This window comes from Nycticebus coucang, chromosome 2 (assembly GCF_027406575.1).
Source record: "Nycticebus coucang isolate mNycCou1 chromosome 2, mNycCou1.pri, whole genome shotgun sequence".
In the NCBI taxonomy this organism is placed as follows: Eukaryota; Metazoa; Chordata; class Mammalia; order Primates; family Lorisidae; genus Nycticebus; species Nycticebus coucang.
Genome location: NC_069781.1, coordinates 2,352,397 through 2,375,047, shown reverse-complemented (window position 1 = coordinate 2,375,047; position 22,651 = coordinate 2,352,397). Strand labels below are relative to the sequence as shown.

General features: G+C 60.4%; 2 protein-coding genes across 8 annotated transcripts; one reads left to right on the top strand and one right to left on the bottom strand.

Moving 5' to 3' along the window:
- Nucleotides 1-324: 324 nt before the first annotated feature.
- AGPAT2 (1-acylglycerol-3-phosphate O-acyltransferase 2) lies at nt 325-12,484 on the top strand. Its single transcript, XM_053558152.1, has 6 exons — nt 325-609; nt 8,617-8,750; nt 8,965-9,140; nt 9,487-9,582; nt 10,885-10,957; nt 11,724-12,484. Exons 1-6 carry the CDS (start codon nt 428-430, stop codon nt 11,897-11,899), a joined length of 837 nt encoding a protein of 278 aa, XP_053414127.1. The 5' UTR covers nt 325-427; the 3' UTR covers nt 11,900-12,484.
- Nucleotides 12,485-13,028: 544 nt separating this feature from the next.
- On the bottom strand, nt 13,029-22,071 carry EGFL7 (EGF like domain multiple 7). 7 transcript variants are annotated; one of them, XM_053558151.1, is made up of 10 exons: nt 22,014-22,062; nt 20,509-20,593; nt 16,904-17,023; nt 16,568-16,684; nt 15,504-15,619; nt 15,251-15,346; nt 14,923-15,084; nt 14,190-14,254; nt 13,486-13,648; nt 13,029-13,382 (listed from the first exon to the last, which is right to left on the bottom strand). In XM_053558151.1, the coding sequence occupies exons 3-10, from the start codon at nt 16,981-16,983 to the stop codon at nt 13,360-13,362; spliced, it is 822 nt and encodes a 273-aa protein (XP_053414126.1). In that variant the 5' UTR covers nt 16,984-17,023; nt 20,509-20,593; nt 22,014-22,062; the 3' UTR covers nt 13,029-13,359. The 7 variants fall into 7 exon arrangements, with proteins under 7 accessions (XP_053414126.1, XP_053414121.1, XP_053414119.1 ...); XM_053558146.1 differs by having other exon boundaries at nt 13,029-13,648; nt 20,509-20,590; nt 22,014-22,071; XM_053558144.1 differs by having other exon boundaries at nt 13,029-13,648.
- Nucleotides 22,072-22,651: the final 580 nt, after the last annotated feature.

Below are 22,651 nucleotides of genomic sequence, written 5' to 3'. Positions count from 1 at the left end.
GGGGGCGGCACCAGAGTTGAGGCCAGCAGGGTTGCTTGTGGGCTTTCAGGCCGGCAAGCTGGGAGCATCGCCCAGAGCCTCAGTGCCCCTGGAGGCAGGGATTAGGGCAGGGAGTGTCACAGGACGGGGCTGGGGTGGGAACCCAGGTGGGGAGTGGCAGGAGGAGGGCTTGGCGTGGCAGCGGGACGGGGTGGGGGCAGTCGCGGGTGGGGCAGCAGCGGCGGGGGGAAGGGGTGGGGGCGGGGCGCCGCACCTAGGCGCTTCCTTGGCCCGCGCGCCTCTCTCCACCCGGCGCCCCGCCCCGCCGCCCTCGCAATAAGAGGCGCGGCGCGGCCGGGAGGAGCGCTAGGGTCGCCAGCCGTGAGTCGGCCGGCCTGGGCCGGGAGCCTGCGAGCAGCGTCGTCGGGGCACGGTCGGTGGCCGCGCCATGGAGTTCTGGCCGTGGCTGACCGCGGCGCTGCTGCTGCTGCTGCTGCTCGTGCAGCTGAGCCGCACGGTCAAGTTCTACGCCAAGGTCACCCTGTACTGCTTCCTCTGCTTCACCATGTCCACGGTGGCCTCGGTCATCTGCCTGCTGCGCCACGGCGGCCGGACAGTGGAGAACATGAGGCAAGGGCCGAGCGCGCGGGCGGGCGGGCCTGGGGAGCGCCGCGCCGCCGCTTCCGCTTCCCCAACTTTCTTCTCGCCTTTCCCTCCTTCCTGCCCCGCCCGGCGCCGCTCTCCGGGGCTCTCGGCCAGCTCGGACGGGCAGGCGGCGGGGACGGGCAGCGGCTCCCAGAGCCGGCGTCACAATGTCCCCTCGCTCTTACGGCAGGCGTTTGCTCCCTGCGCCCCCAGTGGGGTGCGGGTGGCGGGCGGATTTCCGAAAGAAGGGGGCCTAGGCCCGGCCGAGCTGGAAGGGCCTTAGTTCTATTATATTCGCGGAGAAACCAAGGCCCTGACGTCGGGGACTTCCCCCAGGGGCACTGGGCGCCTCTTGTGCTCTCTAGCCCCACCTCCTGCCCACCCGCCAGGTGATGGATGCACCTGTGTTCAGGGGTGGCGGTCAGGTTCCAGGTTCCTTTTTCTGGCTCCTTCCTCTTTTTAGGAAGGTGGGGAGATGAGAGGGGAACCTGTCTGCTGGGAAGGGGGCCGGGGGCCCCTGGGGTCCAGCTTCCATGCAAAGGGAAGGAAGGGGGAGGTGGCTGAAATTTTCCTCTGAACACTTCCCAAAGGGTGGGAACATGGCTTTGGCAGTTGGGGAGTGGGGGGAGGATCAGGCTGGTTGCCCAGGGCAGTTGGAGGCTGCTCCTGTTTGGGGGGTGCAGGGACGTGGGGGGCACGGCTGCCTGAGAGAAGGCCCCTCCTGCCCTTTCTCCCTGTTTGCCATCCAGGGGCTGTTGCTACACTTCTCTCTGCCCTATTTGGACTGTCTAGTTACTGGCTTTTGCAATGGACTCTTGGCTGTGGCGTTGTGTGGGGGCCTTGTGGTCCCTGAGGTCCTGGCCAGCCCCTGTGAATACAGGGCAGTAGGTGAGAGTTTCCTGGTCTTCTGCCATCTCTGTCCTTGCCAGTGTTTGTGGGGGCTTACCGCCTGAACTGGCCCCCCAGGGCCAGCCTCACGGGCTTATGGCTCCCCAGGAATAAAGGGGGACAGTGGTCCTGAGAGTGGATGGGGACTCAGTGCACAGGGCTGGGAGGTTTCCAATAGAACATTTGCGTGTGTTCTTGGTGACCTGTCCCTGTGCTACCCAGAGGGCCCAGGCCAGTGTACCAGACAGCACAGACTCCAGGGCCAGCCCACATGTTGGCTTGCCACCGTCCTCCAGGGCCGGGATGCTGGAGGCCCACAAGGACTGTGCAGGGCTCACCCTGCAGACAGGTTTCCCTGTGAGAAGCCTCCACTTAGCACCTGGGCACCTCAGAGCAGGGGGACCCCAGTGGGTCTGGGCCACTCCAGGCCTGGGGATGGCATGTTGGGTTTTGAGGCCAGCAAAGCACCCTGGGCCTGGGGTGTCCTGGGGGGGGGGGCAGGCAGGGGCTGGGCCCTGTGTTTTCGGAAGTGGCAGGGCTGGCCCTGACTTGGGAGGACCTGGAGTGGAGGCCCCACTTCCCAGCCAGGCCATGGGTGGCATTTTGCAAGTAGCTCCTTGTCTTTAAGGGCCTGACTTGCTCTTTATGGCTTCTGCCTGGACTTCAAAGCTGCTTCCCAGAGGCCAAATCAGAAGTAGTAGCTGGACCTAGCCCAGTAGCCAGGCTACTCTGGGCCCTCCTGCCCCACTGATCCTGTCTGCCTCTCAGCCCAGAGATTCTGGCCAGCTAGGGTGTCTTCTTCAGGATCTTGAGAGGTGCTTGGGTGGGGCCTCCCTGCCAGTGTCTAGACTCAGTCCTGTGAAGGGGCAGCTTCTAGGACACGTCTGGCTGGGTAATAGCAGGTGCTCCGTTTTTGATGGCACGTGGGTCCCCCAGGGAGAAGGGAGGGCTAGAGGAGGGGGCAGGTCTGGGTGGAAAGCCCAGGGTTGTATGGCCTCCTGCTCCACACCCCTGCCCGAGCACCCTGAGCCCCAGGGCCCCTATGATGATGCCCGAAATACTTAAAATGAGAGTATAGGCCGTCCCTGAGTCACGTGTATCCGACATAGGTGTGACTCCCACTTATGAACGGGGGCTATTACAGGTAAATGTACCTGTTCCAACTCAGATGATCCCCTGTGATGATGCCCGAGACTCCCAGCAAGGCTCAGAGTGGGGGCTTCCCAAGGAGGGAGGGGTCGGAAATGCAGAGAGAGGGAAGGGGTCCAGGAAGATGAGGGCTGCCTGGGGATAGTCTGCCTACCCCTCATTTTAGGTCCCATCTATACCTACTAAGGCTGCACAAGTGCCTTCAACCTTGGTGGTGTGTCTCATCTTCCAGATGAGGAGACAGCTTGAAACTACGGGCTGGGGGGGGTGTGCAGAGAGGAGAGGGTGATTGCCTGCCCATGGTTCCTGAGCTAGGATGTGGCAGAACTGGGGTTTTAACCCACTGACAGGGACTCCAGACTACCTGCTTTCATTTTTCCTCTGTGCCCAGCCCAGTTCTATAGTCCTGGGCCGCTGCAGGACTGTGGGCTGGATGTCCTGCCAACCTCAAGTTCTAGTAGGACAGCCCCGCGCTGCACCCCCTTTCGGCTTTCTATCTTCTCCCTGAGCCAAGACAGCCAGGCTGAGGCTGGCCCTTCCCCACAGGGTTCCAGGTGGGGACTTTTGCCATTTGGATGAGAGTCCTGAGTATGTAAGGAACAGTGATGGGACAAGAACAACTGAGGCAGGGGGCTGAGACCAAGGACCCCACTGGTGGTGTCTGTCCCTACATGCAGGGCTAGGGTAGAGCTAAAGGCCACATTCCTTGTCCCAGGGGCAGATTCCTGTGTTCCATCCATGTGACAGAGAGGACATCATAGTCCAGAGAAGCCGTGTGTCCAGGAAACCCTAGTAATGCCAGCTTAACCAAAGAGCAGTTTGTTCCTTTGTGCCCCCAGGGAGGTGAGAGCCAGCAGCTAGCTCCTTGGTCCTGCGGCACCATCATCCTCAGGGCCCAGGGTGCGGCCACTGTGGCAGAAGAGGAAGGGTGCCCTATTCATGGGGGACTCTGTGCTCTGTTCACATGTGAAGGCCAGGACCTAGGGGTCACGGCTGCTCCCAGCTGCAAGGGTGTCCACACTGATCCTTGAGGAAGGGAGAATGGGCATTGTTTGGGCCACAGAAGCCATGGGACTTGTCTTTTGGTCAAGGATGGAACCTTGAAGGGCTCAGCCTCTTAGCCAGAATTGCCACCCCTTGTGTGGTCCCAGGTCCCCTGACATGCATGGGATATAATGCCACCAGGGAGCCCTGTGTCATCATGGCACTAGGTGCCTTGGTCCCACAGGAAACTCTGCCCTTGTTTCTCCTGGGGTGTTATCAGGGGACAGACCCCCCCTCCTCCAGGCCCCAAAACTAGATCTCTCAGCCCTAGAGTCCAGGGGTGAGCGAGCTTCCCTGGCCCTGCCTCTCTTCAGCCCTACTGTCTCCTTGCCCTTCTAAGGAGGGCTGCCTCACCCTTCTAAACCCTTGGGGGTGTTGTACAGGCTGGAATTGCCCTAGCCCCAAGGAACCGTCACTCCTGTGCTCCAGCTCAAATACCACTTATCAGAAACTCCCTGCTCCGCCAGGTGCTTGTCCGGGGCCTTCCACTGCCTGGGTGCCATCTATAGCTCTCCATGTGTGCCCAGCGCCAGCAGCACCGCTCTGAGTGAGCCCACCCAGCTCTCTCTCTGGGCAGAGCACAAGTCTGGCTATGGGTTCTGGCTGAGGACTGGTGAGCTGGGGCTCACAGAACAGTCTGGGTCTCTTAAGAGAGGCCCAGCCCAAGACCAGGAGCTGAGAGCAAGGATCAGAGAGTGACCTTCCCTGGGGACAGCTGGGCTAGCATTCTGGGCCCTGGCTTTGAACTGCCATTTAGCCACTTGCAGCAGGAGCTTAGGGAGGTCAAGTGTATTATCTGAGGTCACAGCAGGTAAGAAGGGAGCCAGGACCCTAGTTGTGTCTGTCTGAGCCAGAGCCCGAGCTTGGGAGCAGCCCGAGTATCCTGGGGCTGAGCTCCTCATAGACCCCAAAAGAGTCTGGGCCATGTACAGCACTCAGTTCTAGGTGGGCTTCTGGTCCAGGGTTATGTGGAAGGCTCCTGAGAGACTCTGGACCTTGGGCTGTTCCTCGGGGCTGTACCCTGCAAAGCTGGTGGCCGTCACCCACCTGGCAGCACTCAGCTATGCTTTCAGAATACTGGGCTGGGCTCTCTACCTATCCTGGGCCACTAGCTTCAGGTAATCTTGGCTTTGCCCTCCTGCTGAGGTGTCCTGGGAAGGTGGGGAGCCCAGGGCATGAAGTTAGGGGCTGGAGGGTGTGGGGCTACAGCTGAAGCTGTGTGTTGTCCTGGGTCCAGCACAGTGTGACAGCTGCTGCAAGCTTTGGAGCCCCAGCTCCTTTAGGGAAGAGGACAGCGCTGTCCCCTACAGCCCTGTGTTTGCCAGGAGGAGACCTTGGCCGAGGTGGGGTGTTGGACGCAGGGCAAAGCCTTAGGGGACTGCTCTGGCCACTTTGAGCTTCCTGCTGGAGAGGCTGCAGCAAACTCCTCAGCCCCTCCTGTGGCTCGGGAGCCCCCAGCAGCCACTGGCCCAGCATTTCATCCAGCTCCAAAGAGCGGCTGGCCCAGGTCATCCTGGTCTCCTGCTGTCTGACCTTGGCCAGGTGGTGCAATGACTATACCTACCTGTGGGATTATTGTCAGAACATAACACGATAAACCCTAGGCTGCCAGGCTGAGGCTGGGTGGTGTGTCTGTTCCTCCCTCTGGTCAGAAGGGGCTGCTTACCCTGGGTTCACCAGCTGTGCCTGTAGGAGTCACTGTAGAGCTCAGGACACACCTTTCTCTTTGAGGAAATACTTAAAATGAGAGTATAGGCCATCCCTGAGTCACGTGTATCCGACATAGGTGTGACTCCCACTTATGAACGGGGGCTATTACAGGTAAATGTACCTGTTCCAACTCAGTTACAAATTCAGCTTATGAACAAACCTATAGAACCCGCCTTGTTCGTAACTCGGGACTTTCTGAATATACTTTCCTAGTACAGAAAGCCTTGGAAATATAGGACATTAGGGGAAGAAAAATGTGGTACTCCCACGTGCGCCACCTGCAGATGATGAAGTGTCCCCTTGAGGACAGTTCTTTCTGGTCCTGGGAAGTGCCTCTCGGCATCTCCCTCAGGCTGTGTGGTACAAGCAGTTGCTGGCAGAGTCCTAGAGCAGCTGCCCATTGCCGCTGTCTGTCCCACTCGGTGCCGCCCAGGGTGGGGGTGTACACAGTGTAGACACCTTAACAGCAGGCCGCGTAGATAGTCCTGGAGTTGGATGGGGTGACAGCTCCACGCTGTGTGAGACTACTTCATGCTACCGGGCTATGCACTTACAATTAGTTAAAATGGTAAAATGTGTGTAATGTACATTTTGCTGCAGTGAAAAAAAAAAAAAATGAAACCGGCAGATGCCATTACTGGGGGAACCTCTGTCCATTTCTGGATTTGGGCTGAGCCTTCCCCCACCATGTGCACCTCGCTGTGTAAGTGCAGGTCAGTTATGGTCACTGTCATGAAACCCACAGCTGTCCATCCTTTGCAGTGAATGAACAGAAATCTCTGACGTTCTCTTGCCCTGAGCTGGTGATGCTCTGAGCTGGCGACATGGGCTCTAGTTTACTCTGCCCCTCCCTGCTGGTGGACACTTGGGATTTTCAGATTTTCCTCGTTCAGACCACACTTGAGTTTCTGCCAGCCTTCTCACCACTGCCTTAGGGTAAATTTTTGGAAGAACCTTGTGAGATCAAAGGGACCAGGTTTCTTCTGGACTCTTGTCTGTGTCTCTCTGACTGCCCACCCTGCTGGTGGCTGGCCCTGTGCCCGTGTTCCTGGCCGACACTCCGTAATCAGCCTTTTTAATCTGTGCCAACAAGAAGGGTGAAGACAGGGTTCCTGTTTCAGTTTGCACTTCTTTGATAGGTGATGCGATTTAATTATTTTCCTTATTTATGTTCTTTCTGTTGTGTGAATTCCCTGCTGGATTGTCTCCTGCAGGCCTTGCAGTGACCCAAGCAGCGGGGCTTGCAGATGGGAAAGCAGACGGAAGCAAACAGTCAGGCAGCCCTCCCAGCGCGGCCCAGGACCTGCCAGCCTGGGCCTGCCCTGTGGGTGGGAGGGGACAGTGGGCCGGTCTGGCCTAGGGGGAGATGCCCCAAGCTGGCGCGGGCTGGCAGGTCCGAGGAGGCCCAGCTTTCAGAGTCTGGGAAAGGTGGCTCGTCTGATGGTCTGAACCAAACACTGCATGAAACTCAGTTTCCCCATCTGTAGCATGAGGTAATGAGAGTCGGCCTTCCCACTGGGGGTAGGTTCTGTATAGGCACAGATGGTTAAGAGTCTGGTTTTCAGATGCAGAAGGACAAATCCTGTGATCAGAGTTGTCAGACTCATAGAGGTGGGTGCCTGGGAGAGGGGAATAGAGGTGGCGAGTTAGTGTTTCTGGGGACAGAATTTCAGTTTGGGAAGGTGGACACATTCTGGAGCTGAGTAGGGTGATGGTCTTATAGCTTGAATGTGCTTATTGCCACTGAACTGTGCACTTAGAAGTGGTGAAGAAAGGTGGGGCGTGGAGGCTCATGTCTGTGGTCCCAGCACTTGAGGGGGCTGAGGCAGGAGGGATCCCTTGAGCTCAAGAGTCTGAGGTTTCTATGAGCTAGGGTGATGCCAGGGTGCTCTAGCCCGGGGGACAGAGTGAGACTGTCTCCAAAAAAAACTGTTGGAGATGATGAATTTTACGTTTTAACAACAACAAAATAACAATCTGGTTTTGGGTAAAGGGCCTAGGTTTGAAATGCTCTGCTCTTTGGAGATAGCTCTGGGACTTTGAAGAGTGACTTGGCCTTTGCATATAAAGGGAGAATCTTCCTTGTCCTGTGGTGGCAGGTGGGCGGTGGGGGTGCTGTACTAATTTGTTTGCAGAATGCAGCAGGGTCAGTGGCCCTTGGGGTAGTGCTGGGCATATCTGTGCCCCTCCCCCTACCACCTGCAGGGGACAGGAGGGACCCAGGGGCCCTGCATCAGGCTCTGTCACCCCATAGGCAGGCCCCTCACAGGCAGGTACCCTAGTAGAGTGACGGGGCAGAGGCCACCCTTTATTCCTATGCTCCTCTGGCCTGGCCAGTGCTTTATCTCTGTGCTTCCTGTCCTGGGGTGAATGGGGCTGGGTGCAGAGACTTAAGGTGCCCCTTGGATATGCCTGGTCCCAACCATCATGGGCTGCTTAGACCAGGCCACCTCAAGTTTGCAGGTACCCTAAGGCAGCCTCCAGCATGACTGGCCACCTGCTAGGAATGGGGGCTGCTGAGATGAAGGGGCTTACAGTTGCTGGGACCCAAGAGGGGCCCCGCTCTGCTCCTGTTCTCAGTGTGGCCATGAGCAAGTCCCTAACCCTCCCCAGCCTGCTTCATGAAAAAAAGAGAGCCTGGAACTGTTCTCCAGGAGGGCCAGGAGGCATGAAACAGTGCCTCTGGGGCTGTGGCCAAGGCGAGTCCCATTGATGGCAGAAACAAACTTTGCTCCTTGCAAAGACCTCCACTTGGCACTGACGCTTTCTTCGTGATGGGACTCTATCTTAAGGGGATGGTCACTCCCCTCTGTGGACGGGCTCAGCCTCTGCAGGGATGCAGGGATCACTCTCTCCCTGGGTCAAGTCCTTCAATGCCCCAGGCCCCTCCAGCCAGCTCCCCCACATGGTAGCCCAGTGCACCACTCTAGGAGGGCTGAGCATGTAGGGGTGTGGGGTGAGGGCCAGGCAGGCCCTGGGCCGTGGACATAGGAGTGGCCGCCTTCCTTTATGTCTTCCCTGATAGCTGGGGAGGCTGAGGCAGGGCAGCAGCCTAAGGGTGGGTGACATGGGCCCCCAGGGCTATGCCTTCTGAAGGCTATCTCTATTACATGTCCCATGGTCTCCTGTCCTGTGCTGGGGGGCCGGCTTCTGGGGTCTCAGGCCTTGGGACCTCAGTGTACTGTCACCCTCGCTCCGCAGCATCATCAGCTGGTTCGTGCGATCCTTCAAGTATCTGTACGGCCTTCGCTTTGAGGTGAAGGGGCAGCAGAAGCTGGAGGTGGACCACCCCTGTGTCATCATTTCTAACCACCAGAGCATCCTAGACATGATGGGTAGGCCTGGGGCTAGAGTGTCTGGTGGAGGTGGGCGCTGGTGCAGATGGGGACCCACACCTGCCTCCCACTGCGGGCCTCCCTGAGCTGGGGACACGGAGCATGGCCGTGCCTCTGTCCCAGTACCCACTTAGGGGCCAGTGGGAGGTGGGTTCCTGCTACGCCAGTGGCACCCTGCACAGAGCCCATTCCCTCTCTCCTCGTGCTGGTGCAGGCCTCATGGAGGTCCTCCCCGAGCGTTGCGTGCAGATTGCTAAGCAGGAGCTGCTCTTCCTGGGCCCTGTGGGCCTCATCATGTACCTCGGGGGCGTCCTGTTCATCAACCGGCAGCGCTCCAGCACCGCCATGACCGTGATGGCTGATGTGGGCCAGCGCATGGTCAAGGAGAACGTGAGTTCTGGGACCTGGGCCAGGCGCTGGGCCCGCAGTGATTTTGTTTTGAAAGAAAAAGAAACCACCCCTATGGCTCAAAGGAGTAGGGCACCCCCATATGCTGGAGGTGGTGGGTTCAAACCCAGCCCCTGCCAAAAACTGCAAAAAAAAAAAAAGAAAGAAAGAAACAGTCCCCTCCTCCAGTATGGATTTGGAGTCTGCAGATTTACACACAGAAAAGCCAGGGTTGTGCCCCAGGCTGTCAGCTGCTGGGGTTGCTCAGGACCTGGGGGGAGAGAGAGGAGTGTTACCTCCCTGGGGTCCCCAGGGAACAGCCAGCTCTACTGTCCCCTTCTCTTCCCAGCTCAAAGTGTGGATCTACCCCGAGGGCACGCGTAATGACAACGGGGACCTACTGCCTTTTAAGAAAGGTGCCTTCTACCTGGCCATCCAGGCCCAGGTAGGCCAGGGCCTTGCCCTCCTGAGGTGGGCAGGGGATGGGGAAGCAAGTGTGGATTTGCTGAAGGCAACTGCCCAGCCTGGCTGGGGGCTTCTGGCACTTGGGGGCCTCCCACTGAGTAGGGCAAGCTCTCTACCAGCACCTGGTCCCCTGACCTACCAAGCAGGGCAGTCCCTCCTTCCCCCACTCTGAGGCCTGGGGTCTGACTGGCTGCACTTGGGCTCTAGCCCCCACTTTCTGACCTGCTTGAAGGGGACTAGTGTACGAGGCAGGGGCCAGGAGGTTGCTGTGGTTGCCTGCTGGCCCGTGGGCTGCACTGTGTCTGAGGGTCAGCTGCCCCCTCAGTGTCCCCACAGCTCCTGCGGGTAGGGGTCTGGACAGACAGCGCTCTCCACATGGGGCAGGGCTGGTCCTGAGTGGAGGGAGCAGTGAGCTCCGCCTCTGCACTTGGGACTTTTCTGGTCCTCGGCATCCAGGGGTACAGCTTGTCCTGGGGTGTGAGTGTCCAGTGCCTATCCCACCCCTGCCGTTGTGCTGGGGAGAGTTGTGTCAGGGGAAAGCCATGGTCTGGAGCACAGGGCCTCAGGGCAGGGGTGGGCTCTAGTACAGCTGGGTGCCCGTGCAGGCTCTGGGGAGTCCTTATTCTGGAGGCTCTGGCCAGCTCCACCCAGCAACCATCCCCTGCTCTCTGGGGCTCTGGGGTGCAAGGTGCAGGGCACACATGCTGAGCCTGGGGTTGATGTCACCTCCCTAGGAGGGAGAAGGGCTAGGTCCGTAGGTGCTGAGGGAGGAGACACAAGCAGAAGCCCTCAGCTAGCATACAGGCTCCCCATCCCTCCCCCTGTCCCACAGGGCCTGATGGTCTCAGCCTTCTTGCTGGTGCCCTAGAGGTTTCCTGCCTGCCCTGTTTAATGATTAGCTCCAGGTGCCTGTCACCGCTAGATCTGACCCTGGTGTCTGCCAGCAACACCAGCAGGCTTTACCCTCTCCCTGGGCCAGAGTACTCCCCAGCCCCTGGGGATGGGGGAGAGGACAGGAAGGGAGGGCTGGGCAGGGAAGACTTTGGTGGCGTCCCCCAGCTAAACTGGACATGATCCTGCCCTCCGCACAGCTAATTTAATGACTCAGTGCAGGGACAGACGTGAATCTGACAAACACATGCGCCAACTCAGGCAGGATGGGCCGCCCAGGGCACGTGTGCAGGTGTCCCAGGCCCAGGGCAGGACAGCTGGACCCAGCTCAGGTGGGAGAGGGCAGGTGGGCAGGCAGGGCCCCGCTGCAGGCCTGGTCTCCTGTCCGCAGGTGCCCATCATCCCTGTGGTGTACTCCTCCTTCTCCTCCTTCTACAACACCAGGACCAAGCTCTTCACCTCAGGTACCCTCCTGTGTATACCCCTCAGAACGGTAACAGTAGCTCCTACATCTGGGTGGCTGCTTGCAGGCATTGGGTGAATGAAAGAACAAACCAGTGTGGAGTCCCAGCAGTGAGCTGTCATGGCTTCATGTCATTCTCCACCACCACCCCCGCCACCAGTGACCCTATGAGGTGGGCTGGGTGCCCAAGTACACACTGATGGACCCAGGCTATGCACATGGCTCAGGGGACGCAAGGCGGCTTCTCCCTGTGCTTGGGGCAGGTAATGAGCCCGTGCATCCGGCTTCCTCTGCGGGGCACATGGAACCAGGCAGTCCAAGGCTAGTGGCCTCCCAGGTCCATCTGAACTGCCCAAAGAGCTCGGGGCCTCTGCCCCTTGCATCCTGACACCACACTCCAGACACGGTGCCCTGGCCTCTCATGAGAAGGTGGGGTCAAATGTTGAAGGGCAGTGGGGAGGAGCCAAGCTTTTTCATCTAAGACCCCCGCAGCCCTAACCTCCGTGGAGGTGGAGGCACACAGTGGGGTGAGGGCTGAGCAGTGAGGGGCCTGGCCAAAGGAGTGTTCTGCGGGAACAGGCTGTGTGTGGTGGGTAGTGGTTATAGGGGAGGATGGAGTTGTCACACCCATGGAGCACATGCCAGGAGCTGCCCTCACTGTGTCAAAATCGCCTCTATTAAAAGAGCGGGAGGCCAGCATCAGCTTTGGGGGGAAGGGGCAGCAAGAGGCTTCCCCAGGCTGCTGACACCTGCTGCCCCTACCACAGGGACAATCACTGTGCAAGTGCTGGATGCCATCTCCACCAGTGGTCTCACCAAGGATGATGTCCCCAAGCTTGTGGATACCTGCCACCAAGCCATGAGGAGCACCTTCTTCCACATATCCAAGATGCCCCAGGAGAATGGGGCAACTACAGGGCTTAGGGTCCAGCCAGCCCAGTAGCCTGGGCCATGGGGCAAGGCAGGACCTGGGGGAGGACAGGTGGGAGGAAAACAGCTGGAGCATGGACAAGGGGGACCCCTGCTCAGGCTGCCAAATATCACTGTGTCCAGCTCCCCCCGGCTCCCCCGGCTTTCATTCGGGCCCTGGAAGCCCGAAGTCCTTTCTGTCACCAACCCCAGACCCAGGCCCTCGATTCCCCTCCAGGAGAGTCAGCCAGACCTTCCCTGGGCTCTGAGGGCTGAGACTTGTCCCCCATGTGCCTCCAGGGTCTGGGATGATGTAAAACCAGGCCTGAGGCTGTGTCTCACAGGTGGGTTGAGTAGGGGCTCATGACAGCCCAGGCCTAGGCAGGCCAGCCCCAGCTTGGTGCCCCCTCATGCCAGCCCAGGTGCCTAGGGCCAAGTCAGGCTCAAGAGTCCAGGCTGTGGCCTGCATCAGGCCCTCAGGGAGAGGTAGGGACTCCTAGTCATATGCACCCTGGACCACAGGGAGCCGGAAAGTGTGGTCTGTCGCTTCCGCCAGCCTCCAGGACACTGTGGAGTCAGTATTGCTCTTTATAAAGGAATTCTTTTTTTTTTTTTTTTTTTTTTTTTAATAAAGGAGTTCTTGGAAGTGCCTGCAAGCTGTGGTCACTCTGGGTGGGCAGGGGCTGCCTTAGGCCTCTGCCTAGGGGCGTTTGTCTTCTAGGCTATCCCCCTCCAGCTTCACGGTTAGGGGCCAGCTGCCCCCCAGGGGCCCAGGTGCAAGCACTCCCCACTCCTGCCATAGTGCTCCCCCGTCCAGGGTAGATCCATTGCCCCTCTGCAGTACAGTGGGCAGGGATAGGCGGAGTGGCAGGAAGGTGGAGGAGGCTGAAGATTTGCCCATTGAGCTTTGCTTGTGGCCCACTTGTCCCCAGGACCCACTGCCTCTCTGTGGCCTCTCAAAATCCACCTGCTCTGGCTGCCCTCGGAGATGGGGAGCCCAGGTCCTGAGGTGCCCCCCAGGGACCCCTCTTTGTCATGCTCCCACTTGCCAGCCTGCACCTGGCAGTGGGCCTGGTTGGGATGGCCAGGAGGGCACTGTCCCCAGCACAGGGTGGGAAGGAGCTTCTTTCTCAGGCCCCCAATCTATCCACTGACAGAGCAGCTCAAGTCTCACTTTTATTCTGATAAAAACAGGGCAGAGGCCCCACCTGACCCCCAACCCTGCCTCCAGACAGGCTGCCCAGTGACTGCCAGCAGTCCCTGGCTCTGTGCAGGGAGCCTTGTACCTTCTCTCTGCCACACAGGGCCCCGGGATGCTGTGGGGTTGCCAGGCATTTACACAGAAGATTTCCCCAGCCCCAACATGTGCCCCAGTCGCCAGGAGGCCTCCTGAGTGAGGGGAGAGGAGAGGGCCCATCCCCGCTTTCTGCTGTCACTGCCAGGGCAGGCAGCCCCATCCATCCTGGGTCAGGAGATAGGCCTTGGCCAGACCGGTCACGACCCCTGCTTGCAGGAGCCTAGGGTTAGATGAGGGGCTGAGGTCAGAGGTCACAGCTCTGGCAGCCTTCCAGCCCTCTGGGCCTATGGCCACCTTGCCCCACCAGGGTCTCAAGCACTTACAGGACCCCAGCTGCTCCTCAAGAAAGGAGATCTGCTCACTCAGAGAGTCAATGCGGCCCAGCTGCTGGAGAGAGTGTGCCAGGAGGCTTTCAGGATCCGGGAGCCCAAGCGCCAGCGCCTGCAAGGCCAGGCTGTGCAGTGGTGCCATGAGCAGCTGCAGCCTCTGGGGGAGTGCAGAAGGCGTTGTGGCCATGGCCAGCAACTCATCCTCTCTGTTCGGGGAGAGTTTAAGCAGTGCTAGCAAGGGGCCTGGCTGTGGGGTTCTTGATGTCCACTAAAGGGGCTACCACACCTGAAGGCCCAGCCTTTGAGGTCCCGGTAGGGGAACCAGTAAGGGCAGAAGGGAGCTTCTGAAGGTTGCCAGGGCACAGCCTGTGGGAAGATTGGCAAAAGCACTTTGTGTGGACAGAAGTGGAGATGGAGCCCTGGACCTAGGTGCAGGCTGTCCATGTGGTCTAGGGGAGGTCAGGCTTGTCTTTTATCCTGGGAATCCCAATCAATATCCAGCTGCCCATGCCCAGTGTGGAGTCCAGGCCATGGCCCCCTGGGCCATCAGCAACAAGGAAACCTCCCTGTGGTCAAGGTCTCTACAGGTGACCCCCAGTGAGTCCCACAGCTGTGTCCTGGGGACCATGGAAGTTGGTGGGCCTCACCAAAGAGCTGGCTGCCGCAAGGGCTGGCAAGGCCCTGCATCCCCGCCTCACCTCCTCCAGCAGGTCCACCCTTGACTGTAGCTGCTGCACTTCCTCCTTCACTGTACTGTCCACTCCTGGGGGCAGAGCCAGGCCCTGAGTCAGGGCAGCTGCCACCCTGTCCCATACCCCGAGGCTGGTCTCTGGTCTGGAGGGATTGGCCGTGGCCGAGGTTCCAGCCATTAGGGCAGAGCCCAGGAGACTCAGCCTTAGGCCTGTGGTGGACCCCACTGTGCACCAGGAGCTGGCCTGGAGCTCTTGAGGCCCTGTTCCCCAGGACATTGCACTGTGTGGTTCTGGGCAGATGTAGCCCCCCTGGCCCGTGCCCAAGTGTTGGGATTGTGGCTGTGCTGCAGGTGGTTCAGGCTGAGTTCTGAGCTGCATGTGCTCCTGGTGTTGGGCTGTGGACAGCGCATTATTACTCACGGTACGAGTTTGAAGTGTCACAGCGCGTACCAAAAGTAATAATGTCCCGTCACCAGCAGAGGTGCAGTGTCTTCCAGGCTGCCGTTTGGGATACAGACAGGACCCAGGGTGGAGTCTTCCACTTTGTTGGTAGAGATGAGACCCCTGGGCAGCTTTCCCCTTAACTCGGAAGGAGCCCTATCTGTCCTCCACCCGCAGGAAGGCATGGCTCACCCCCTGCAGCCTTGTGCACTCCTATACCCCCACAGAGCCACAGGGTGCCACACACCTCTGCCCACTCCCTAAGCCAGACACTGCAGCAAGGGGGGGGCGAGGTTACCTGTCAGGTTTGGGGCCTCCCTGAGGGGCCCTCCCTTGGGCAGGTAGAGTGTACCATTGGCAGCTGGGCTGTGCCCCTCCCAGCCCTGGCACCGGTAGCTGCCCTCCGTGTTGACACAGTGCTGGGGGCAGCTGCCCCTTCCAATACTGCATTCATCCACATCTGCAGAAAGTGGGTCAGATGCAGGAGGAGGGGTCCCACCCACACTGAGCCCCCTGAAGCACACCTGTTAATAGGCCACTGTTTGGCTAGCAGTGACCCCAGGACATGCAAGCAGGTGACCAGAAGATTTGCCCAGGGCCTCCCCAGAAGGCAGAGGCAACCTCACCTGACTGACAGGTGTCACCCTGCCATCCTGCAGGGCAGTGACAGCGGCCTGGCTGGACACAGCTCCCTCCATTCTGGCATGGTGGCTGGCATACTGCTGTGGGTGGGGGAGGCCAGTGTTCTGTTGGTGGGGGGGCAGCAGCCAGCAGGATGTGCTTTGCTCAAGGTTACTGAGTAAGGCAGGAGTGGACCGGAGGTCTGGTAGTATTTGCCCTCTTAGCTAGGGCTGGATTCTGCAGGGCTGCTGCCCTCACCTGCTCCGCAAGCCCCTGGGAGCCCCCTGGTCCTCTTCCAGCCTGGGCAGCAAGCGTAGCGTGGCCGGGCAGGGGCCAGCCCCGGACTGTGGCGGTAGGCAGTCCTGTAGATGGTTCTGTGGGGCAGGTAGGTAGGTCAGAAGGGCACCACACCCTTCCCATCTGCCGCCTCCTGCACTTAGAGCCATCTCTGAGCAAGCAAGCTCACCCCAATGTGTCCCCAGAAGTCCTCTCCCTGAGGGAGGGTACCAGGGTCAGTGGACCAGTCATTTGCCCACTCAGGTGCTGAGCAGGACCCTGAGGGGTGGTGGGAAGCCCCAGCCGTGACTGACAGGGAGCAGGGGCAGCACCAGGGACTGCAAGGGACCCACTGCAACACTCCTGTTGAGGAGCCAGCAGGTGGCCCTGCCTGGGCTGCTCCAGGGCTCTAGAGGCTAAGGGCGCTTAGGAGCTGGGCTTATCTCATGTCCTGAAATCCAGATTCCCCCACAGGGCAGGCGGGGCATGGGGAGCTCAGGAATCCAGGCTTGCACCGTCCCCTCCCAAGTGTTTCTAGGTTATAGGAGGAGAAGGAATGTCCCACACCCAGGAACAAGGACACCACCCCAAGGCTGAGAACTAGTGCCCCTCAAGAGAGCAGGACTGGACATCTCAGGGTCTCTATCTATGCTTATTGGGGTGACAGGCAGATTCCAGGGGGTCAGGCATCATCCTGGGTGACTAAGAACTTGCAGCCAGTGATGCCAGGGGAGGGAGAGATAAGTGCCCTGAAAATGGAGGGGTGCAGGCAGGATTGGTGAGCCTTGAAACATGGGTATGCCCTTTGAGGTGATGCCAGGGTTCTGGAATGCAGGCCAGTGTTGGAGGTGATTATGTGACATCTCAGAACGCGCCATGAAGACAGGCCAGGCTGGGACATCCATTTTAGCAAGTCCTCTCACCACTCTGGCCTCAGTTCCCCATCTTGGGGCCCAGGGTTCACCACTATTAGGCAGGCTGGTGTATGGCAGACGGGGCACCTTGGGAGACTGGCCCTGGGCAAGGTTGGTGGTGGGGACACCCACCGGTAGGTGCTGCAGGCACGGTACCCGTCGCAGGTGGTGAGGAAGGGCTGGTACACACGCTGCACAAAGGGCTCAGAGACAGGGCCTTGGGGAGCCCTAGTAGCACACACCCTGCGGCTGGGGGGTGGGGGTGGCAGTTAGCCAGGGAGTCCCAGAGCCAGGACCCTCCCAGCCCTGGAACCCAAGGGAACTGAGGATATGAGGAAGGGGCCTCACCCTTAGCAGGAGCCCATGGAGAACCTCTCAAGTATTAGGGGCTACCTGGGGTGGGGTGGGGGCTGAGGGATTCTGGCCCCACTCCACCCCCAGCCCCCAGAGGCCCTTGCCCTGGCTCACCCTGATCGGTAGACGTGATCGGTGCCACCCACTGCTAGCACCACAAGCCATACCAGAAGCAGCTCCCAGGAGCCCCACATGGCCTGTCTCTGGGTGGGACAGCCTTCTCCTCTGGGCAGTCTAGGGCACACAGCATGACCCTGTGAGACCCTCCAAAGGCCTCCCCAACCCAGGCCTCCGGTTGTGCTCTCGGCTGCCGGATGCCTGCCCAGCTTTGCCTCTCCTCACGAGTCCTCATGAGTAGGAGAGCCCCCTTGGCAGTGCCAGCTCTCCCCACCCTCTGGCCCACCTCTTTGAGCTAGGCTGGCCCCTCACCAGCCACAGCTGGGCCTGGGGGCCACAGATAAGTGACACTGTCTAGAGCCCTAGGAACAGGACAGGAATCACTGGGAACCTGCCGGGCTTGGTCTGGGACGCCCAAGGGCACCAGAGGAAATGACTCCCAAGTAGGTGGGCCAGGGGAGCAACAGGACCAGTTTGGTGCCCTCTTTGTCACAGCAGGGCAGGGCTGAGTCTGCAAACAGGGTGTTGGTGGAAAGAGCTAGAACCTGGCTGGCCAGGGCCCTCTGGACTTCAGTTCCTTCTTCCAAAGGCAGACCCACCCCACCAGTGGCTGTGGGATGTGCACATTATGAGACCGCCAGAGGGGGTGGCATACATGAAGAGGGGGTCCCTCCCAAACTGCATTAAGTATACAAATAGCCCAGAGCTCCCAAAGCAGTGACTCCACACTCTGTGGAGGGGGGCCGGGGGTAATGAGGGAGTCCCCAAGGTGTCCTTGGAGCTGGTTTCCAACTCTCTGCATGCTGTCTAGTGGGGGTCAGGGAGGCCGGTGAGGCTTCCTAGGAATAGGAGAGACCTCAACCCAGAATTAATGGTCTGTGACAATGCTACAGGGACAGCAGAGTGGGTTGGGTCCTGTCCTGTGTAGAGTCAGAGGTCCAGAAAGCTAAGAATCTCCACACTGTGCTGGGGGTCCCACCCAGAGTTTCTCATGGGGGCTCCCCAAAGGGTCTGGTTCCTCCCAGTGGGCTGCTTAGTCCTACAGGGTTCTCAGCAGGAAAGGGCCAGGAGGCAGGTGGAGGGGGAGCGTGGGGTCAGTTGTCTATTCCTCGAGGACTCAGTTTTCTCACTAGGGTCTCTGAAGCCTCTCTGGTTCTGACAGTTTGTCCCACAAACAGTGACACCCACTGCTACTGGCCAAGCCCCACCCCATGGGGGACACCACTGCCTGCCTTGACCGTCAGTCACTCAGCCGGGCACAGCCACTCTGCACTACTGCATCACACTGTCCGGTAGGGACAGCAACTAGGGAGGGGCTACTGCACCTCCCGTCCCCTATCTGGGCTGGGGAGGGGAGGGAGGACAGGGGCTGGTGAACAGGCAGGGGCTGCCATGGGCAGCTGAGGTGTTGGGACTTAGTTTGGAGACAATGAAGCATCACAGGAGTTTTTGGGCAGGGGATCAGCCTGCTAGTTAGGGCTGCTGGGGAAGACTAACTCTTTGGGGGTGGGGGGGCTGGTGGGAGGACGCTGTCAGGGGGTGGTGGGAGCAAGATTGGAAATGGTAGGGGTAAGCTGCACTGGGCAACAGGACCCAAGGAAGAGGTGGGCATAGGGCTCAGGCGCCTGGGCAAGCAGTGTGCCAGAGTGCCACAGACCCTGTGCCCACCTTTGGGGCCTGGAGTAGGCCAATCTCCCGCTGATGTCACTACCCTCCACCACAGCCATCCAACCACCATCCATGACTGTTGAAAGGTGTCTGGACAAGGAACGGCGCTTGAAAAGAGGAGAGACTCAATTTTTCAAAGTCATGCTTTTCCCCAAGGCCAAAGGCAGCCCCTGGCGCTGCCGCGCGAGCTGAGCTCGCAAACCTCATTTCCCTCTGGTTTTACAGCGGCGGCTGGACGGAGCCGGGCGTGAGTGGCAACGTTGCCCGCAGGTTGATAAGCTGTAAGGTCCCCATCCCGTTCCCTCCAGCGTCATTGCGGACCCTGCCCACACCTGCTTCCCCCAAGACCGGCCCGCAGCCCCGCAGCCCCCACTCGGGGAGGCCGGTCCCCAGAGGCAGGCATCGACTGCTCCCACCAGGAGGGGAGCTATGGGCGATAGGACTTACGGGGTAGGGGCGCAGGCGGGGCCACACTGAGGACCCGCCACTGCTGCTCCTCCCCACCGCGCGGCCGGCTCCATGGGGGTGGGAGCGAGGGCGGGGCTTGACAAACCCCAGGGAGGCCATCTGACTGCGCTGCAGGGTCCGGGGCCCCGAGGCCCAGGTCAGGTGAGGGCTGCGGCGCCCTCTGCCCCGGCCGCGCCGCCCGGCACCGGCAGGGGGAGCCGTTTCCCGAGGCCGTTGGCCCATTCTCCGGACCCGGCCGCCGCGCCAGGGACAGGGGTTGGGGTCCCGCGTCCAGGCTCCGCGCGGCCCAGCCGCGGCACCCCGGCCCGCTCTCCTCCCGGGGCCCCGCGATTATTCTGCGTCGGCCCGGCGGCCGCCTCCAGCTCTGCGATAGCAGGGACCCATTCGCCGCCCGCCGGGGTTCGGAGGGTCCCTCCACCGCCCCCATCCCCGCCCCCGTCCCTGGCGGCCGGAAGACCCCAACCCGGCGCCCCCTGCGACCCCAGCCCGGCGCCTGGCTGCCTCCGCACTCACCGCCGGATCCGGGGCGCGCACGCGCCACCGCAGCCGCCGCCGCGCGAGCCCGCGCCGTGGGGGCTCCGAGCCCCGCCCCGCCCCGCCCCCGGCCCCGCCCCACCTGGCGGCCCCGCAAGAGCCCCGCCCCCGCGAGAGAGGCCCAGGACAGGCGGCCCTGCCCGCCCCCATTGCGCAGATGGGGAAACTGAGGAGCCCGCAGGTCGGGCAGTGAGTCAGCTAGAACGCGGAGCTGACGCAGACCCGCTTCCGAGCTGCGATACCTCCAGCTGCCTCGGTGAATCCTCAGGCCCTCCACGAGTCCTCGCACCAGGGCTGTGGCCACTGGGGACCTGAGCCAGGCAGCCAGGAGGCAGAAGGCCGCCTGGGGCAGGGGGAAGGGCCCCTCTGCTAGCTCTGAGCCCCTGGGCTGAAAGCAAACTAGCGGCTCTCCCCAGGCACGGGGGCTGAAACTGACCTCTGTCTGCAGACACGGAGCCAGCATCATGAGTCCCCCAGGTCCAGAGACCCACTATCCTTTCAGACCATGCGACTGAGCCCATCTAGGTGCAAAACCAAGCTCCCTCTAACACATTATGTTAGGTTGGGGGGGCCTGTCCCAGCTCCCACCTGGCACTCCCCAGGACCCAGGACCGAGGACTCAGCACCCCCACCATATGGTCTTGGTCACTTCTCTGTTAAAGACAGAGCACTCCTGCTGGAATGGACAGGCCCTCAGGGCCTCACCTGGACTGGTCACCTCTCCTCTCCCATTTCAGAATGTATAAGGTGATGTAAAGCAGCCCTGGGAACTCTGTTACTGTTAGGTCATTTCCACACCATGGTTGGTGTGTGAGGCGCTGGGCCTGCCACCAGCCCAAGCCTAAGCCCAGGGCCCTGCTCACATCACCCACGTGGACATATGTGTAACATGTCCGTACCACCCTAGAGTACCCAGGCCTGCTGGTACTCACCTGGTGAGGGGGAACGCATCATACCCTGGACATTGGTGACAGCTGGTGGTGGGGGCCACTTGTGCCTCCTCTGTGCTGGGGGCTGCTGGTGAGAGACGGGAGTGCATTAGAGCCTTAGCAGGTCCCAGGTGACCTGATGACAAGAGCTGGGAAGGGAACTAGAGCCCAGACTTTGGTGCTGCTGTGGGACCTCTTGCCTGCATGGACCTACAGACCTCTATTCCACCCCCTGAATCTGGTCATGACCCAGGTGGAACTGGCCTCTGCCCCAGTCTGCAAATGGAGCTGTTTCCTCCAGCCCTGGGCTCCCTGGAGATGGGAGTGCTGCAAAGAGTGGAGCTGAAGGTCCCCACACAGCCCAAGAGGACCAGGCCAGGGACCAGCTGCTCAGGCCACCTTGGTACACAGGAGCTGAAGGAAGGGAGGGGTCCCGGTATCTGGAGAGGAGCCCCTGGAACGAGGCCTTCCCTTCCTGGTCCCTTTCCCAGATGAGGGGCCCCTTGGAGCTCCTAGAAGCTGCTGCTAAGATACTCATAATTGGGAATGGGGCTTCCTAGATGTCCTGACCCCCTAAACCCAAGCAAGGCAGCTCTCACTCAGTCCTGGGCATAAAGAGTTAAGAGTGGGGCCTAGAGGACTCTGGGTGGGAGAGGCCCTGCAATCACTTGACCCTTCAACCTGCCTGCCAACCTCCTGCCTGAGTCCAGATAGAAGCTCTGGGCAGAAATGTCTGGTCCTCTCTGTCCTAACCTAGCTGAGACCCTGCCTTCTGCTTTCTCACCTGAAAAATGGGTGTTCTCAGGCAGACTCCTTGGGAGTCATACGTGGACATATGAGACAAAAAGTGGGGCTGCTGGGCCCCACAGTGGCTTTAGGGACTTTGAGGGCTTTGGGAGGAGGCTTCCACTATCTGGGTGGATACGGAGAGGAGAATGAGGCTTCCCCAGGACCCCAGGCAGGTCGGCAGAGTCACCCACCAGGCTGTCCCCAAGCCTAAGCCCTCAAGGCCAGCCCTGCAGGAGATGGGGGCTCCAGGCTGGCATAAGCGCTCCCTCGGTCCTAGGTACAGATCTGGCTGTGGGACAACCCCCAGGGCTGATTCCCTGGCCAGCCCCCTCCTGCATCCCCAAGCCCTTGGGATGGGGGGGTCTCCACAGAGGAGGAGTGGGGGACACTGAGGCCCTCCTATTGGGCCCAGCTGAGCTGAGCTTGGCCGCCAGCTGGGGCTGCTCTGGAGATGCAGGCCAGACTGGTTCTGCTTCTCCTTCCAGAGGTGTTGGAACCCTGGGCAGCCAGGGGTTACCAGGCAGACTGGATTGGAACCTAGGTTTGGACACCACCAGGCACTGCTTGGCCAAGGGGCCCATGTAGCTTCTCTGTGCAGTGGAGATGGCACCAGTAGGGAGGCTGGGAGCGCACTCCGCAGCTGGGGCAGCCATCAGGAGCCCTGGGCACTCAGCCCACTCTGCCCACTCCTTGCCCCTCCAAGGAAACCCCTGCCATACCTGATGTTGCCCCCGCCTGGGCTTCGCCATGGCCACCACAGCTGCCTCCTCAGGCCAGGGACAAACGCTGTCCCTTGCTGGCCCCTTGGGCCCACTGGCTACCCCGAGGCACCTCCAAAGGCCCACCCTCCTGGCCTCTCAGCCTTGAGGGGCAGCTGGCTTGGTGCAGGGAGGCTCCACCGGGGCAAGGAAGGGCGGCTTTTTATGCTCCGTCCTGTGTAAATCGGGATTGGGATGGGCCCTTCCCAGCCGGACTTCCTGTGTGTGTTCTCTGCTGATAACGGGGGTCTGTCAGTGAACAAACAGGAGGCTGAGGGGGGATGGGGGCCACCACATGTGGGGGGCCTGGACGTGTTGCTGGGAGAGGACAGCCAGGGACCATGCTTGGGCTCAGTTACAGCCAGGCTAGCGACCCTGGGGACATTGTGAGACTGAGGATGGGGAGCCTAGGGCCTTCCCAGTCCAGAAAGGGCAGATCCAAGGGACCATAGCCACACTTGTGTGGCTAAACAAAAAGGACCTTCCGCATCTTTGGGTATAAGATCTGGAGCCCCCAGGCTACCCTGATGTGTGTAGCGCAGTGAGGGAGTCCCAAGGGGCTCCAGTGCAAGGGAAGGACCTGCTGCCCTGGCCTGTGG